General features: G+C 37.9%; 1 protein-coding gene across 10 annotated transcripts in view; it reads right to left on the bottom strand.

Annotated features, from left to right (window-relative positions):
• Positions 1 to 16,486, bottom strand: part of ncam1b (neural cell adhesion molecule 1b) — a 74,400-nt gene extending 57,914 nt beyond the window's left edge. For 5 of the 10 annotated variants that reach the window (XM_063492857.1, XM_063492859.1, XM_063492858.1 and 2 more), the window contains exon 1: positions 16,209 to 16,486. In XM_063492857.1, the coding sequence (XP_063348927.1) occupies positions 16,209 to 16,260 (52 nt within the window). In that variant the 5' untranslated portion in view covers positions 16,261 to 16,486. The remainder of the gene's footprint in view (positions 1 to 16,208) is intronic. The other 5 variants (XM_063492862.1, XM_063492863.1, XM_063492865.1 and 2 more) reach the window with 3 other exon arrangements.
• Between the last annotated feature and the right edge of the window lie 405 nt (positions 16,487 to 16,891).

Here is a 16,891-nt window from a genome sequence, read left to right as displayed (position 1 = left end):
TGTAAGGAGACCCCACATATTCACAATATAGTACCAAAGACACTACAATATATGTTTTTTAATCAAATGGAGGTTCTACAAGTTCTACTACTACTTCTACTACTTTTTCTCCTCCTCTAGCACTGTGAGATATTATTCAACAAGTTAAATAGAGGCATGAAAGCTGCAACTGTTTGCATGTAATTGCTTCAAAACCATTTATTTGCAACACAGAAGATGCAAAATCCCGCAACCTCTGTGAGATTCTGCAAGAACACAAATAAATCACCCCTGATTCCACGTGTAATACAGTTGTGACGCATTTTTAAGTTTATTGTATTACTCTGTGGGTGTAATCTGCAGGTATTAGTGTACTGAAGGCACAGTAATGCTGTCACACCCCATTAAGAGTGCACCTTTTAATGGAGTTTTTTGTTGACCCATCCATATGGTGAGATTTTAGTGTTTGGAGGGGCTTAAAAAAGTCTGTTTTGCTGGACCCTTTAGAAGTATGATGACTTCCCTTATCACCTATTGTCAATAATAAATGTATTCATGGTTTTTACTGCTCTTCTGAGCCTCCTGATTATTTCTGTATGCTCTCATAATTTGCACAACACACAGATCAGGCTGAGACCAATTATTATCTAAGTGACAACAGCATACATTTTTACCCCTGTGTAGCTCCAGCTTGTTTATGGTGGCCACTGTCGCTGGCTATTTAAACGAGACACTAGCAGAGTAACCACAGTCGCCTCATCCCACAGCATCCTGGAATTGTGGGAAAATCTGTCAACCTATCACTGAAAAACCACCAAAAAACCTAAAGCAACACAACAGCTCTGTGATAGAGCCCTGCAATCACGATGTCTCATGTTGCAAAATAATTTCAATGCTGCATTCCTCCATGTTTATTTTCTAATTAAGGGCTGGGCAACACATTAAACTGCAATGATTTGGACACAAACTGCATATAGTGCAGTCCAAATGAAATTAAATAATTATTTTTTCTTGATATAATATGATTGTAGATCTGCTACATTAAATGAGGGTCCTTTGTGTTCAGGAATACAAGGCAATACTAAAAGAATAACTGTTATTTCTTTAATTATTGTTCATTTGTAAGAGAAAGTATGGAAAAAAAACTGACTGTATGCTGTACATTAGGGCTGCCACAAACGATTATTTTAATAGTCAACTAGTCACCGATTATTTTTGCGATTAGTCGACTATTTAGATCATGCATCCATTGGACGTAAAACGTACAGCTTATTGCACCAGCATGCATCTGCTCTTATATAACTATCATTAGGTTACAGCATTAAGTGTTTAAGGTATCTGCTAACTAAAAATAAAGACAAGATGATAGTTTATTAAATTTTAATGAAATTTGCAGATTGTCTCTGTGAGTTTAATAAACTCAGCCGTCTGCTCCTTGCTATCTAAAATATAACAGGACACTGGAGTATATTCTCGAGCATCTCACACTTCTGATAATCAGTTGTCTGCTTGACGTTTATTCAGCTGTGTAAAAACTATTAACTTTAATCTCAGCCAAACCGATTTACTCAGGAACAAATAAAATACTGAAAAAAGCCAAACAATAACATTTTTAAGTTATCTAAGTGACTTATATATCATGTTTAACCTGAGTAACGAAAGACCGCGGGGGGTTTGAAAACGATTTGCCGGAAGTCCAGTGTTCTCACTGGCTCTAGTGAGCCTTGAACCCCGGCTAGCTATCGAGCTGGTGGGTAACAGACGTCTCCGAAAACGTCAGAGCGCTTTTGAAAATATGTGGTGTCTTGATAAACTGAGCAGATATTTGAAGTTTACACAGCTACATTCTCGCCTGAAAATATGTTAAAAGTTTATTTTGTGACCCATAAAGAATAATAAGAGTAATATTAAAACTAACTAGCTGCCGCCATTGTTGGAAACTGAGCAGGGCCGCGCTATGAATTCTGGGACACTGCTTCTTCTTCTTTGGGATTTAACGGCAGCTGGCATCCTTGTACATGCAGTGCTGCCATCTTCTGTTTCAGTCCGTTATTACACTCTTAAATCCTACTACTTATTCCTGCGTCTTTTGGGATCTTACAAAGCTTCAAACGACGCCTCGACTATTAAATTAGTCGTCGACGATTTTGATAGTCAACATAATCGCGACTAGTCGACTAATCGTGGCAGCCCTACTGTACATAGCCATTGCTATGTTCTGTGATAGGCATTAACTGATGTAACTGTTACATCATTGTTTAAGAAAGATCCTCAGAATATATGACTAAAACCACTTTTTTGTTCATATGAATAGCTAGACAGCTGGATCAAGGCATCAGCATAAACTTTTAAAAGTACTTTTATATTGAATGCCAACAAATACAGTGCCTAAAGGTCCAGTAAATGGAAATGAAAGACCAACTCTGAATAGTTTAAGTATTGCAACATAATACTTAAGGTCATAATACAAAAAAATGACAGGGGCACTTTTATTTGACTCAGCCTCTTCACATCAATAAACCTAATGCACACAAACAACTGTATGCACATCTTTACCAATATGGTTCACTCACACCAGTGTTCTGAATGCCACAGCAGCTGATGTCAATAATACTTAATGTTTCAGCATGGTGGCAGCACTACTAGTGAAACAGAGCCCTGACCCTGTTCAGTCAAAATGTGTTTTAACTGTTATTGCAGCCACTCATGCAGAGAAAGCAGCCATGTGCTGTCATAAGGTAGAGAACAGTCCTTCACGGGCATATTCCTCTTTCCACTAATGGTGGGTGTTGTGAAGGAATCTCCACTGGGAATATGCACTCAAGTCACTAGTATGCCACTGAGGATACAGGGGATGATTACTGTTTGCTAACAGCATACATGCAGCCTCATCACACGTGCTTTCTTTTTACTTTTTTTTAGATTATTATTCACTGCAATAATGGTTCATTAATAAGAAATGCAAATGTGAAAAATAAAACATGTTCTGATTTGTTTGTTTTGCCAGTCTCCCATTGGTTTAAAATGCATTTAGCTTGACAAAGACGAAATATCAAAAATATGCTCTGAGGAATACACCACCATAAAAATCTAACAGGGTTTGGGTTAAGTAAATCAACACCATTTTAAGGGACTGTTAACATTTGAGCACAACCCTTGTTTTGAGCTGCTCTATACTGCAGCTTTATAATCACAACCAAAAGTACAGTAGCATTTAATACAATACTAAAACTATAAAGATAATCTTAGGAAGATGGCAATGGTTCTTATTGGCGGTTTTCATGTTTTACTCCCAGTTTCAAACATATTAAGGATGCATAGATGACCCGCCCCCACACTGGCTTGGTCACCGTGACTGGTGTTGTGAGATTATTTGCTTCAGAGCAATTTTCATCTGCTGTGGCATCTATGGAAAAGATGCACGATGGGGTTCATGACACATCCGGCTTCTGCTGGCAAAGAGAGCAAGACAGCTTTCAGCCAGTGGAAGTCAATGAGTCATACTGAGTAGGGATCCTTTAGGGAGCAGTGTGAGAGACAGGGTAAAACAGAGCAAGACAGACAAGCAAGACAAGATGCCAAGCTCACAGCACGGCATTAAAAAGAGAAAAAAGTTAGGTTCAAAGAAAGCTCTGTATTATACAAATTCTGTTTGGATACTGCATTTTAGTAGCAAACATTACTTGGGTAAATCAAGTGGTAAGCTTTATTGATTACTGGTAGATTTTTTTAACTACTCTTTTCTGCAGTAACTAGGTATCATTTTTTGGATTTTGGATATTTAGAAGCACTACTAATAACAATAAAACTATTCCCTATCAATAAAGTAATACAGAGGACATATTTTAATTATTTAATAATTCTATATAGGATTTATCATATCAATTGTCTCTGGGGTGAAGAACTGTTTTCTAATTCGTCAACTACTCTTTATCTGCAGCTCGTTTTTTATGATTAATTTATATTAAATGAAGAAAATGATGAAGTGTAATGGCTTTTTTTTTTCATTTAGTTTTTGAGCAATGATACTTTAATATGATATCAGTGAACCAGTACTAAACAAATACTACCAAGTGTTTCTTGATGGGTTAGTACTCAGACAGTTTAATGTCACTGCTTGATCAGTAATGTTCAAAACATAAAAAGCTATTTGTCAAGATTTAAAGTGAAATTTCATGAGTTATGAGTCATCAGCACTTGTCTATTTTAGGGCACCAAATATTTACAAGAGCTGCATGTCTATCTATTAATGTGATTCGACTTTTAGGTTGATAATTTTATTGCAAAAAATATAATGATGGAATTTCCAGAGCTATGTTGAGATTCTTAGTTTTTTCCTAGGTTTGTCAATAAATGTCAGACTCACTATCCCAAAGCATCCATATCAATGTCCACAGCCAGAAGACTGATGTGGAATTACTGGCAGAACATTATGTGTGTGGAGTTTACCCTACCATTATATGACTTTGCCACTATGCCTAAGTGTTTTAACACAGCACGTAAGATCAATCAATGGAAAAAAAAAAATCTATGACTATATGTAGCTCTCTACCTTTCCGGAAAAAAGACACAATATTATTTTTTGCAGGAACAGACTATCAGTATAATTACAGCCTTCAACAGCGAGTTCTTAATTAGGAGTTGTTCCTCTTAATGCAAGTGATGTCAATCTCCAGCACAGTAAAACAGGGTTTTGGACTCAACTCCAATAACGTGGTGGACTAACAACAACACAGAAATGGAGATGTGATGGTGTACTGGTCCTAGAGAGCCCAACAATATCTAAACAGCCTTCAGCATTTCAGATCACATCCCATCCATCACCTGCACCCTGTCACTGTAGCACTCCAGTGGTCTCTGACTCAGATGGACAACTGAGTTTTTCAGCTGCACCTCCTAACCAATGGGTGTGGGTGCCAGGTTCAGGAATTCCACAAAGCGTTCTGTTAAGCTGACCATAACACTGCCAGTTAATGTCAGGAATACAGTGCTCCCAATAAAAACAAAATAAAATGGCCTTTAACAGCTTCAGAAAATTGCTTCCACACCCAAACTTCTGTGGTTACATTTGATTAGTTACAGTGTGAATGAAAATGGTTGGGGTCTGTGGTAAATAGAGTGAACCTCTTCGTGTGCTACACACTCCTAGTAAAGCTACTCTGTTGGGGAAAAAGGGTTGTTGCGACTCCCTGTTAGAGGAAATATAGTGGAAAGCATTTCAGTTAGAAGTTAAACACCTCAATTTGAAGTGAAGTGTCTGTCAAATGGGGAAAAATATGAAAACGCATGGCAGTAGAGTGCAAGCAGTAAGAAAGCAAATACAAGGACATGGTATAGTTTTCTTAGCATCAGTTATTCATTATTCATTGAGATCAACGACCACGGGCCTGCATCCAGTGTCAAAATAACAAAAGGTCAAAGTGGACATTAAGATCTCAGACTGTACAGTGTAAAATCTTCATCCTGCTCAAATTTCAATAGGATTGGCAAAACAGTCCACAGTGGTTTTCGCACAGCTAGAAATAAAGCAGACAGCCAATTATCACACAACGATACAATCAGAATCAAATAATCAAGCAAACTGATCAGAAATTTATCTGTAAATATTACATATTGGAATCAAAATGAACACTTTTTTTTACCACGTCAGTGCACCTACAGTTCCAGGAGATAAAAAAGTTCTGCTAAAAATTAAAAATAGGGTCCATGTTGCCATGTAGGTTTCTCTCTATCTTTGGGCATATCCATTACATAATTTTAAGATTGCTCTGCATGAATGAGAATGAAATGAGGTTAATTCCCAGCCCCAGTGATATCACTTTCTAAATTTTCCTCTCTTCTAATGCTCTTAAAATCCTAATACTGAAACATTTACCCATAAAATATAATTAACTTGACAATAATATGACATTTAACTCATCCCTGTGGCTACAGGCTAATAAATCTACAAAAAGGTGATTAGGAATATGCATAAAGTACTTTTGAATACAAGGTTATTGATTTTTATGCAAATTGTAAGGCTCATTTGTTTATCATTATATTAAAATATCAACATGCTTGGTTTTCCACATGTATGGATTACATCACATAACCCCTGCCACATGTAAAACCATTACATGTGGCAAAATGGGGTTTTAACACTGTATAGTTTTGTGACTGTTTATTTTCTGTAGGTTTAGGGAGTGACGCTTGTCTGTGAACTCACTGTCATTATTTCAAAGTGGATCCTGCATGTTGAATGGATCAGATATAGCTATAGCTGCTAATGCCCCCCTGGAGATAGAGCCTTCTTACTGTGATCTAATTAGCTTTTTTTTTCCTCCTGAATGAGTGTCACTGCACTAGTTCAGTGATAGATTTTTTTAAGGCATTTTGCTTCTACACTAAGACAAGCACAAAAATATAGATAAAGATTGAAAATAGGGTATACAGAAAGTATACTATTATTGATAATCAAATGCAGAGGGATAAGAAAATCTGCTTTATTATTTCATTACAAAACACCACATACAATATTTTACTACAAATGACTGGGTATAACAGGTAAATTGTCTTACAGCACATTTAATCTATATTCATAGCAACAGATTTTTGAGTCAACAGAGCCCCTTTAGAATTACTCTGCAACTGATCTCTGATCCAGCTGAGTATGGGTGGGTGATGTTGCATCCTTCCACTTTAGAAGAATTAGTGATCTAGCTATTAGACATACATAACTTAAGCTATATGTTCTAAGATTAGTTCTTCAACTGCTATTTGAAGTACTGCTATTAGTGTAAATAACTGGAAAGTGGCCTTGAGTCAAAAGTTTTTGAAAAAGTCTAAATTTGGGCCCTATTTTGCATGGTACACAGGGGGCTCATTTCAGGTCATGATTCATCTTTAGCACAGAAAAGTCGATGAAAAACTTTAAAATGGAGAAAAGTGTCTTACATTGATGAAGTAGGCGTGTGCCCTGTTCAGAGTAGAATCAAATTCCGTGTAACCTAGTTTCACATAAATGTCAATCTCGTCTTGTTCTTTTGGTTGACATTCAAAATCTAGTTGTAATGGCTCACTAGCTTTTTTTATTACTATTAAAGCTTTAGAACACAGGGTAGGTTGGAGAATAAAGTGTTAGCCTTCTGGTTCTCTAATAATATGATGATTTCTTTGTATCTACTCTCGAATTTGTCTTTTTTCATTTACGATTTTGCATTGTCTCCAGCTAACGGTGTGTAGCAGCCATCCAGAAAAGCAATTGCAAGTTGATTTTCTGTCTTGAGCAGGGCAGCTCTGGCTTGGATAACTTACTTTACAATTTTCCAGAAGTCCTTCAAGCAGGTGGTGACCATTAGCCCTCTAACTTTCACTGATTAAGCTAGCAGATTCTTTGACATTTTTTAATATATATAAATGGTCAAACATCAAAAACACGAAATGCACAATTTTACAGTATTTAAAAGATTTTAAATGTTAAGACTACATTTTTCATCTTTCCACACTAGTAGAAACCTCTAGTGGTACCACTATGATGGATTTTTTCCATAATTATATTACCACATGTCAAGACTGGGAGAAACAGAGGTATCTTTAAGTTGCCAGGCAATGACTAACCCTGTAGAGGAGTATAATGTTAGAGAGGGTGACACACTTTAGTGACTGAATCAAAAGAAAGCCTAGGGCATAGCAATCCAAATTTTCCCTGCTTTATGCATGGTGATGCATCCTACAGTGTTTCGGTAATGAATGCACCGCGATGTGCATGGATGCATGAGAAGACGCACACACTGCTTCCCTTCACGCTACACAAAAGAAGTTGAGAGCCAAATCCTAGCCAACAGCATGTTACTTTATTATGGAAAGATGAGACACCCATTTTCTTAAATCAGACATACTGTAAGCTTGATAAGACTCTGTAAGCTCAAGCTGAGGAGGCTCATCTGCATCTCATGTAAAGTGGGACACAGTTCCTCCCAGCACGGACATGACATGATTGTAAGCCCATCTCTTATTTCAGGGGGCCACATGGGCCACAGACGAGGCTGTGATGATTTAGTTTGGGTCACAGGAGTGCTGTCTCTCCTGGCTTCTCTAACTGCCAAATAGGGCACAGAAAGGCCAAACAGAGCCAGCAGGTACTCACTTCATATCATCCTAAGCAAGGCGAAATAAGTCTTTATTTAAGGGTGAATAGCCAGGAGAGAAAAGGTGACACATTTTGAAAGTGCATCAAGTATTTAAATAGATAAGGGGAACTGGTCAACTTTGGTAAAACAGGACTAGCGGTTTTCATCAGTTCTATTATACCCACTGACAACCTTAACTGTTTGCAAACATTTAATTATAACATATCTTCCTTAAAACATTGGATGGAATTAGAGCATTAAATTGACTTGCCTACTCCAAGTAGATAACTGATACTCAAAATTTTGAAAATTCCACAAAGGGAAAACTTCAAAGAAGAGAGAATAATGCCTAAAGGTTTGTGAGTTTAGGGTTACATGTCCACCGGGATACTGTGTTCTGTTAATTCAATGAATGACAAGGACACATTGCCCTAATTTCATGTGCTGAGATATTAGCATGTCTATATCTGAGAGAAGCTGGAACAGTCTGAAGTTACTCTAATGTTCAGCAGTGTCTGAAGCAGATTTTTACTGCTCATATACATTAAAAACAAGGCAAACCCAGCTTGCCTCCCAGGCCACTCTGTTCAGTTTACTTTAACCTGTTTCATACTTTTAAATTAAATTTTATTAATATTAATCCCAGATATATTAAGTCAAACCTCCCAGGAATGCCATAAGATCTGTACCCCAGCAGAAGCTAATCACTCAAAAAGAAAAATAAATAAATAAAAACTAAGCCCACAGCCTGTGAGTCTTCTGTGAGCACACCCTTAGGAAAGGATGTTTATGTTCCTCCTACAGTATCTCACAGGGTAACATGCACGTGTAATGCTATCTTTTTTAACGTCCTTAGGCACTGAATCTCCTCAACTCTCTCAGACCTGGATCTGTCTAATCCAGTCCCCATCACCAAAGAGTCAAGCAGTCCTGGCTTGAATAAAAACACAGTCACCCCCTCCCTTGCTGCTTCATCCTAATTCTGGGTGAAAACCTTAGATTCTATGAGAATGTTAAAAATGATGTGTGAGAGATATCAGAGCTACTGAGTGAGGGAACGGGCATCATGGACTGTTTAACAGTTAAAATAACATAATAAATTTTCGAAATTGAACGTCTCAACAAATAAAACACTTGAAAAATGAATAGCTGACAACTGTCTCCCAGAAACTGTTCCCACTGCAATAGTTGTTTGTCTCCATAATCTGTTACATAGCGAAACAAATTCGGGTTCAATAAACATCCTCTAAAGCTTAGCAGTAGACTGTCAGTGGACACTCATATGATGGCAGGTTAAGTTATTTGATAAGACAAAACAAAAATAACCGAAACTGGAGGTGATAAGATATGGGCTTAGCCTTTTATCCACTGTGGCTGGCTGAATTTCTCAGATAGATTTCCTTCAAATCCAACATTTAACACAATTTTGCAGAGATTGGCTTGACACTACAAGTCCAAGGTTTAGTAGGTTTAGTAAAGTCTTCAGATACACATTACGCTAGCATTCCTATTACAGTTTTAATTAATAAATGATAACCCTGGACACAAATACATTTGCTTTGATCTTTTTTATCTTTTGGCTGGTCCACAGCAGACATATGCCTGCATCTCACCCTATCCCTAGCATCGTCTTCTGTCACACCAATGCTTTGCATGTCCTCCTTCACTTCCTTCTCTTCCCTGGCAGCTCCATAGTCAACATCCTTCCTCCAATATATCCACTATCCCTCCTTTGCACATGTCCAAACCATCTCAAACTTGCCTCTTAGACTTTGTTTACAAACTGCTCAACCCGTGCTGTCCCTCTGAAATACTCATTTCTAATCTTGTCCATCCTGGTCACAGCCAATCAAAGACATTTGGTTTAATATGTTGGGGGCATTATATAGGGCAGTCAAGCAACCCTATATAATGTCCCCAAAAAAGATGAATTTATCAAAATTACACATTTAGATAATTGTTAAATTTAGTTATCCAAAAAAAAAAAATGCTAAATAATTTTTCATTTGAGCTTGAATAACATCCTTTTCTGTCTTTCAACATCAACAAATGACTGACGCTAGCTGGCAACACAAACAATTTGAAGACAATTATTTTGAAATTCTAAATATTATATCAGACAAGATCAAAAAAGAACTTTAACAATAACAAAAACAGAAGCTGGAGTCCTGGTTGTATGGAACTATCGTCTTTGTGCAAGGTATAACTATGCTGAACCAAGATACAAAAGGTATTAGGCCAGAGACATACTGTTAAGGCCTCTGTTCTCAGTGGGGTTATATAATTTTGTAAAATGATTGGTTGTAGTCACGTAGGTGACTGTAGTGTGTGTTTTGGGAGAGGGAAATCTATTTTAGTGGACGTCCCAAATAAAATCTCAATATGGCAAACAGTGCTGCCAGTACACAATGTGCCACAATCTACTGGCTTTATTAAGATGGAACTATTGGACTTTTTCCCTCATGAAGCTAAGTCAGAAGTCTGGAGCTTTTGTTAGTCAGCCTAGAGTCGTCTATGCTTCCATCTTGCTTTGTATGGTGCAGCATGGAGCAACGTCATAATTTCCACATGATCTGACTGATGATGTAACACAAGCTAAGTGAAACAATCCTACTGTAAACCAGAGAGGCACATTTGCATGGTCAAAGGATCCAAACTGCAGGGTCAAACTGCAGAATTGCACTTCATTCATCAGTTTCACACATTGAGGACACTGGGAAGTCATCTCTTATCTTGCCCAATTCTCCTTAAATTCTCTCACTTTAAGTTCCGAGGCTATGTTTCATTTTCTGAAATGATTCCATATCCCAGTTATCAGTTCAAAGAGGATCAATTAATAATCATGTCAAGCAGCTCAACAGGCCCATTGAGCATGCAGCCATCAGGAGTGGGAAAGAGATAGAGAAAGAGGGTTAATCCTTCCTCAATCTCAGTTCAGTCACTAATACTGCAACTACACCATATAATCATCTGTAAAAAGATTAAGATTTTCTTTGATTTACATGCTCGAAGTTCAAAAGTGCTATTTTAAAGTACCTTTTTTTTTATACTTTAATGAAAGAAATGTAAAAAATATTTTTTGCTTCAGTGATGCCATATGAGTTATGTGAGAATGTGACTAGTTTATGAGTCATAAATCATGAAGTTATGACAGTTTACACTCAGATACACTGAATATAGACCATGATTATCAGTGCAATGAAGTGGAAAATAAGAAGTGAAAAACATGTACCCTGTAACTGTTATATCCATATTTAACATAGCTTTAATAACTCTACATTATCCACTGTTGTGCATAACTCTATGTTGAATGTGAATTATCAGCGTAGCATGAGGAGCTGAACCAGAACCAAAACCAAACCCCAAATTGTCCATCTAACCAATTAGTTGGCTGGGCTGACATAAATTACCTTAAAATGATGCCAAAATATTTACGCAATGAAAAATGCCAAAGATGTCTGAGGGAAAGGTTTTTAGAAACAATATCAATATTACATAGTTTGTCCAAGTCTGACAAGTTTATTTTCCAAATAAAATCAAATTCCAGGCAGCAGAATCACAATTATTTACTTTAATAATATGCACATGAGGTAGGTTTCAGGGCCTATCAACCCATCACTGTTAATATAAACCTTACATTGCATGATAATTACATTCTTGCAGGATTCACAAGATCACACAGGAATTAATCTTGCCAGCATCCTACTGAGGTTTTGCAGACACGTGACAACTTCTTCACTATTTTGGACAGTGGTGACAATGTAGCATCAAGTGATTACCACAAAGGTCTACCCCTCGGTCAGTGAAAGAAGTATTTCCCAACTGACTGGCGAAAATCTCGTAGTGATTTCTTTGGTCCTTAGAATATTGCTGTAGTCCTAGTTTACATGGAAGATAGAAACTTTGATAGAAACACTGTACAGCTACTCTACAAGCTCTAGTGAAACTGTGAAAAGTGCGACACCTTAAAGGTATAAGTTTTCCCTCAGCACTGCAGCCAACATAAAAGTCACAACATTCACTTTGAAGTGACTAGACTAGCTCGGCTAATGGTTAGTATTTGCAAACAAACATGAAAAACCACAGGCAACCATGGGAATCTGCTAGCAAAAAAAGCAATCACTAGGAGGTTTTTGGTGCACTCCTTTTCAGTCGATTTCATCCAGTGACAGCGAGCATCACATGAGAAACCTCAATAAGAAGCGTACCTGCATAGTCTTTCTCCTCCAAATGGCAGAGACTTGGGCTGTCTCAACATACTTAAAGCTCACCCACCCACGTCTTTTTGTAAATAAACTAGTTAAATCATAAATTAACCCCTTTTTTGTTGCAACCTTAAGCAATCTGTAACATCAATACATTTGTTTAATTGCCAAAACTTAACCTCTAGTTTAACCATTATATGATCTCAAATATTATTTTATCAGCCTTGGCTAGACTGAATAATACAAAAACAAATATTCTCTATCAAGCAGAAGAGACACTTCCAGAGTTTAAAGCTGCTTTAATTATGCACATGTTATTAAAATGTTAAGAACTTTCTTTAGTTCATCTAACACTATGATTTCATTACTCGAATTTTCTGAAGTTACTCACGGGCGCCTATGATTTATTATGCTATATAATAAGCAATACATCTGTGTCTGACTTACTAAAATACAGTATGCAGAAATTTGAAAAATAAAATAAAAAAAGGATTGCTCTTGTTTCCCCTCTGTTCTAAGCGCAGACAGTATAAAAGATGGGTGAAGCTCCTGTGGCATCACCCATTGGTTTGTTAAGCCTTGAGATGAACATATTCATCTTCACCGTGCTGGAGTTTCGAAGTGGGCGGATCAGACTATGAAACTGCACAGTCATTGGCTAAGTCATTAGTCAATGAGAATAGCCTGGATAATCCTTCTTCTGAAAGATAGCATGATTAAGTCTTTGGAATATTTTTCATTGAAAATGATCCAAAATGAGTTAATGGGACCAGAAACCCAGCAGTAAAGTTTGTACGGAAGTTAAAGTTAAGTCTAGGGACATTTTCCAGACTTTTACTGAAGTCTATTGGATCTCATTTCAAAGCTGCTTTAATTATTTATGAGGTCTTTCCTTGTCTAACCATGTGACAATAACTTGTTTTCTATTTTGGATGTGTGACGCTTCAGGGTCAAGTGAGTAAACTCTCTGTCACACAGGCCTAGAGACCAATTGGTGCTCATCTGAAGGCCATCAGTCACAAGGTAGAACTATGTATTTCCCAACCGATTTGCTAGCAGATTGCTGCAGTCAACTGTAGTTTGTGTGGAAGATGTGGACTTGTCTGCAAACACTAGCCTTAAAAGTATATGATGTGACTTTTGAAACGTGTTGGTTGCAGCACTGAGGCACAACTTTTACTTTGAAGATGAACATTCTTCATTTCTTGAAGTTCATTCAAGTTTAACAGCACTTGGGTAGTAAATGGTGAGTGTTTGCAGGCAAACCAACATGTTCTATACAAACTACAGCTGACTGCAGCAATCTGCTGCTGAACAAAGCAATCACAAGGAGCTTTTTGGTACAGCACAAAAAAAAGATAATCTGTATGTAAACAATGACTATGTGAGTAGCGTGTCGAAGGTCATGTCAAGAAGAAGTAATCTTAGCTACCCTCACATGGGCTCAGGATTTGTGGGATAGCCTTTTAACACCTTATGTGCAATCCAGTATGTGCAAGGGTGTTCCTCCATCATAAGAGAAAAACAGAATGAGTGGAGCCCTGCCTGCTCTGTAATGGCAAACGTTCTTGCATATATTAGACAACTGTAGGTAAAATAACAGGAAACTGACCACTGGATTAGATTTTCTCTTGTGCCAAAGAAAAGAGTTGTCCGATCCAGGGGGCAGCTCTTGCGCAATGTGCTTATGATGCCACCTAAGAAACGTGAATAGGATTGCAAGTGTTTGCAAGTGCAACCACCCACTGGTAGCCATTTAAAAAAATATAGGTTTAAGGCACGTCTGTGTCTGTTTCATTTTTCACACCCCGAATCTACTTCCATTGTTTTATTCTGTGGATGGTTCTAAGCTCCTCCCATCAGAAAAACACTAGCAAAGGTAAGGACATATAAAAATCTTTTTAAAAAACACTGACTTTTTTACTTCACTAGCACTGCGACTAGGACTGTGCAATTAAGATTAATTTTTGGTTTTCAACAATTACTATACAATTTTTGTGCTTCCTTACTTTGCCTTTCAGCACAGCCCCTTCAATCAATTTGGCCTCTCAGTCAAAATTTACTCCCCATGAGAGAGTGGCAGATTTGGTTAATTTCACATTTATATATCTAGTTAGTCAGTTTTGTCTTGTGATAGACTGGCGAACTGTCCAGGGTATACCATGCTGCTTCCACTATGAAAGCTGGGACAGCCCCCTGAAGCAGAAGAAAATGGAATGACAGATAAATCTGTCACTTAATTATAAATAAGTTTTAAGCAATCAACTTTAATAAAAGAAAAGGTTTTTTTTCTAATACACTGCTTCTACAAAATATGTCCAATTGTGTTAGGTAATTGTGAGTTTAATACTGACCAAAATTACTGTAATTATGATTTTCACATAATGATGCAGATCTAAACGCAGCTCTCTTGGGTGAAAGGACCTCTGTTTAACCCACTACACCACCAAAATGGAATTTGTTGTTTCTCCTGATGAGGTATGAAAATGATGTGTGATTGGCTAAACTCTCCTGTTATGAAATAGGTTTTCTAAAGTCAAAAACAGAGCCAAGAGGAAGTCCACAAGTCTACATTCACCTCAACTACTGAATTCAAATATGCTAAGAGGTTAACATAAATACTTGCTCCATTACATCATAAAAATACTACCTCCTCCTACTGCTACTTCCTCCTACTTCAAATGGTTCTACAAGAGAAAATTTAATCCAGCAATCGAGGACTTATTATTATTTTACCTAATATTTTGTAATACATGCAAGAGAGTTTACCATTACAGAGCAGGGAGAGCTCTGCGTTTTCATCTCCTGATGGAGGAACACCCCTGCACATACTGGATTGCACATAAAGGATTAAAAGGCTATCCCACGAAAATCCTGAGCCCCTATGAGGGTAGCTAAGAGTACTACTTCATACATAAGCACCTCACGTGTGAAATTACTAAGGTTAATAAAAAGGGGGCGGGCAGATGTTATTAAAATGTAATTTCACACAAAACTCCCTCAATTACACTTACATAACGACACATTTTACCAACTTAGAGGATCTCATTTCAAAGCCTTTATCGTGGCATCAGATTACATAACAGATGATTCAGAGTAGAAGTTGTGCTTGCTATGCATCAGTGTACCAGAGAGACCAAACACTGTCCCTCACAGACTGTCCATGCACTTCATCCAGTCATCATCGTCTTCTCAATGCTACCATCGCACCTGTACACATGAAGAGGTACCTGCCAAAATGCGTTTTATTTTTTATGCAGATTATACCTTTAACTGAGATGCCGTGAGTCAACCCAGAAGCCCGTGATTCAGTGCGTATCCCGTTCTGTGTGTGTCTCTGTCTGTGTGTGTGTGTGTCTACAAACACAGAGAGCCCAGCATCACTCCCCATCAACAACAAACACGTCCCATCCAAGCTGAGAGAACGGCCCACATCAACACGACTACAAATGCAGAGAAATGCATGCCACCCCTGCAAATCCATTTTCTCATGCTGCTCCTATCCACTCCAATATAAATTTAAAGGCTCTTCTTCTTCTTCGGTGTCATATTTTATTCAATGTACAATTATGCGAAGTCAGCGAGCAGGCTGGTCACGCAAAGTGAAGCTCCCCCTCTGAATGCATGGGAGTGTGTAACACATTAGCTGCTGGCAGCTTTAAGCTGTTTTTACTTATAAGAGAAAATAAATAAACAGCTCGTCAGTGAGCTAATTAGCAGCAGTCGCAGTACCGTTACCGTCGCACCTGCTAAATGAGTGCCTGCGGGCGGAGGTGGCGAGGAGATGCCTGCGGTCCTGGTCACAATTTTTTTTTTTAAGGGTGGAAATAGAAGGGGATTCACAGCAAAACACCAACAAAAACAGGTCTGTCTTAAAAGCGAGGACTTTGATTCAAATGTGAGATTTTTTCCTTACCTGTACAGCTCACGAGAAGCAAGGCTAAAAAAATATCCCTTGCCTGGACCATCGCAACTCCCGAGTAACGTGAACGTTAAACGGTGTAGCTAGCGTTTAATCTCCGCTCGGTCCCTACGGTATTGCCCTCGGGTTTCCTGCCCCTGTTAGCGACTGTTCATCCTAATCTACAGAACTGAGCTCGTCGGGAATAAGTGTCAGCGGCAGCGTTGTTGATGACAAGCAGCGGTCAGAGATTAGCAGCGATGAGCGCCAGTGCACAGTTCAAAGTCTGACTGACAAGCGGAGCCTTTTCACACACTTGAATTACTCCGCAGAGCCGGAATAAAGCACCTCCTGTAACTAGTGCGTGGGTATCAACGGGAAGCAGGGGAACAGCCGCAAATAATCATAACAATGAAAAATTAAAGTTAAAATATAGCTTATATAAGATTGTTTCAAAATATGGTAAAGCAAATAAAAGTGTGAAATGCAGAACTGTTTAGTGTATTTGTTTTATATTGGTGTCCCCCCCCTACGGTAAGATACATAACAAGGCACCCTTTATAAGCAATTGTAATTAATAACTTTAAGGTTTTCTTTTAGTTTTACATTGCTTTAGGGAAAGATGGTTGTTGGTCAGTTATTACAAATTAATTTTATTGAATTCAAATAATTGATTTCTTTTGCAGCTTGCTATGCGC

Source organism: Pelmatolapia mariae, linkage group LG14 (genome assembly GCF_036321145.2).
Source record: "Pelmatolapia mariae isolate MD_Pm_ZW linkage group LG14, Pm_UMD_F_2, whole genome shotgun sequence".
Taxonomy (NCBI): Eukaryota; Metazoa; Chordata; class Actinopteri; order Cichliformes; family Cichlidae; genus Pelmatolapia; species Pelmatolapia mariae.
This window is presented reverse-complemented; position numbering and strand designations above follow the sequence as displayed.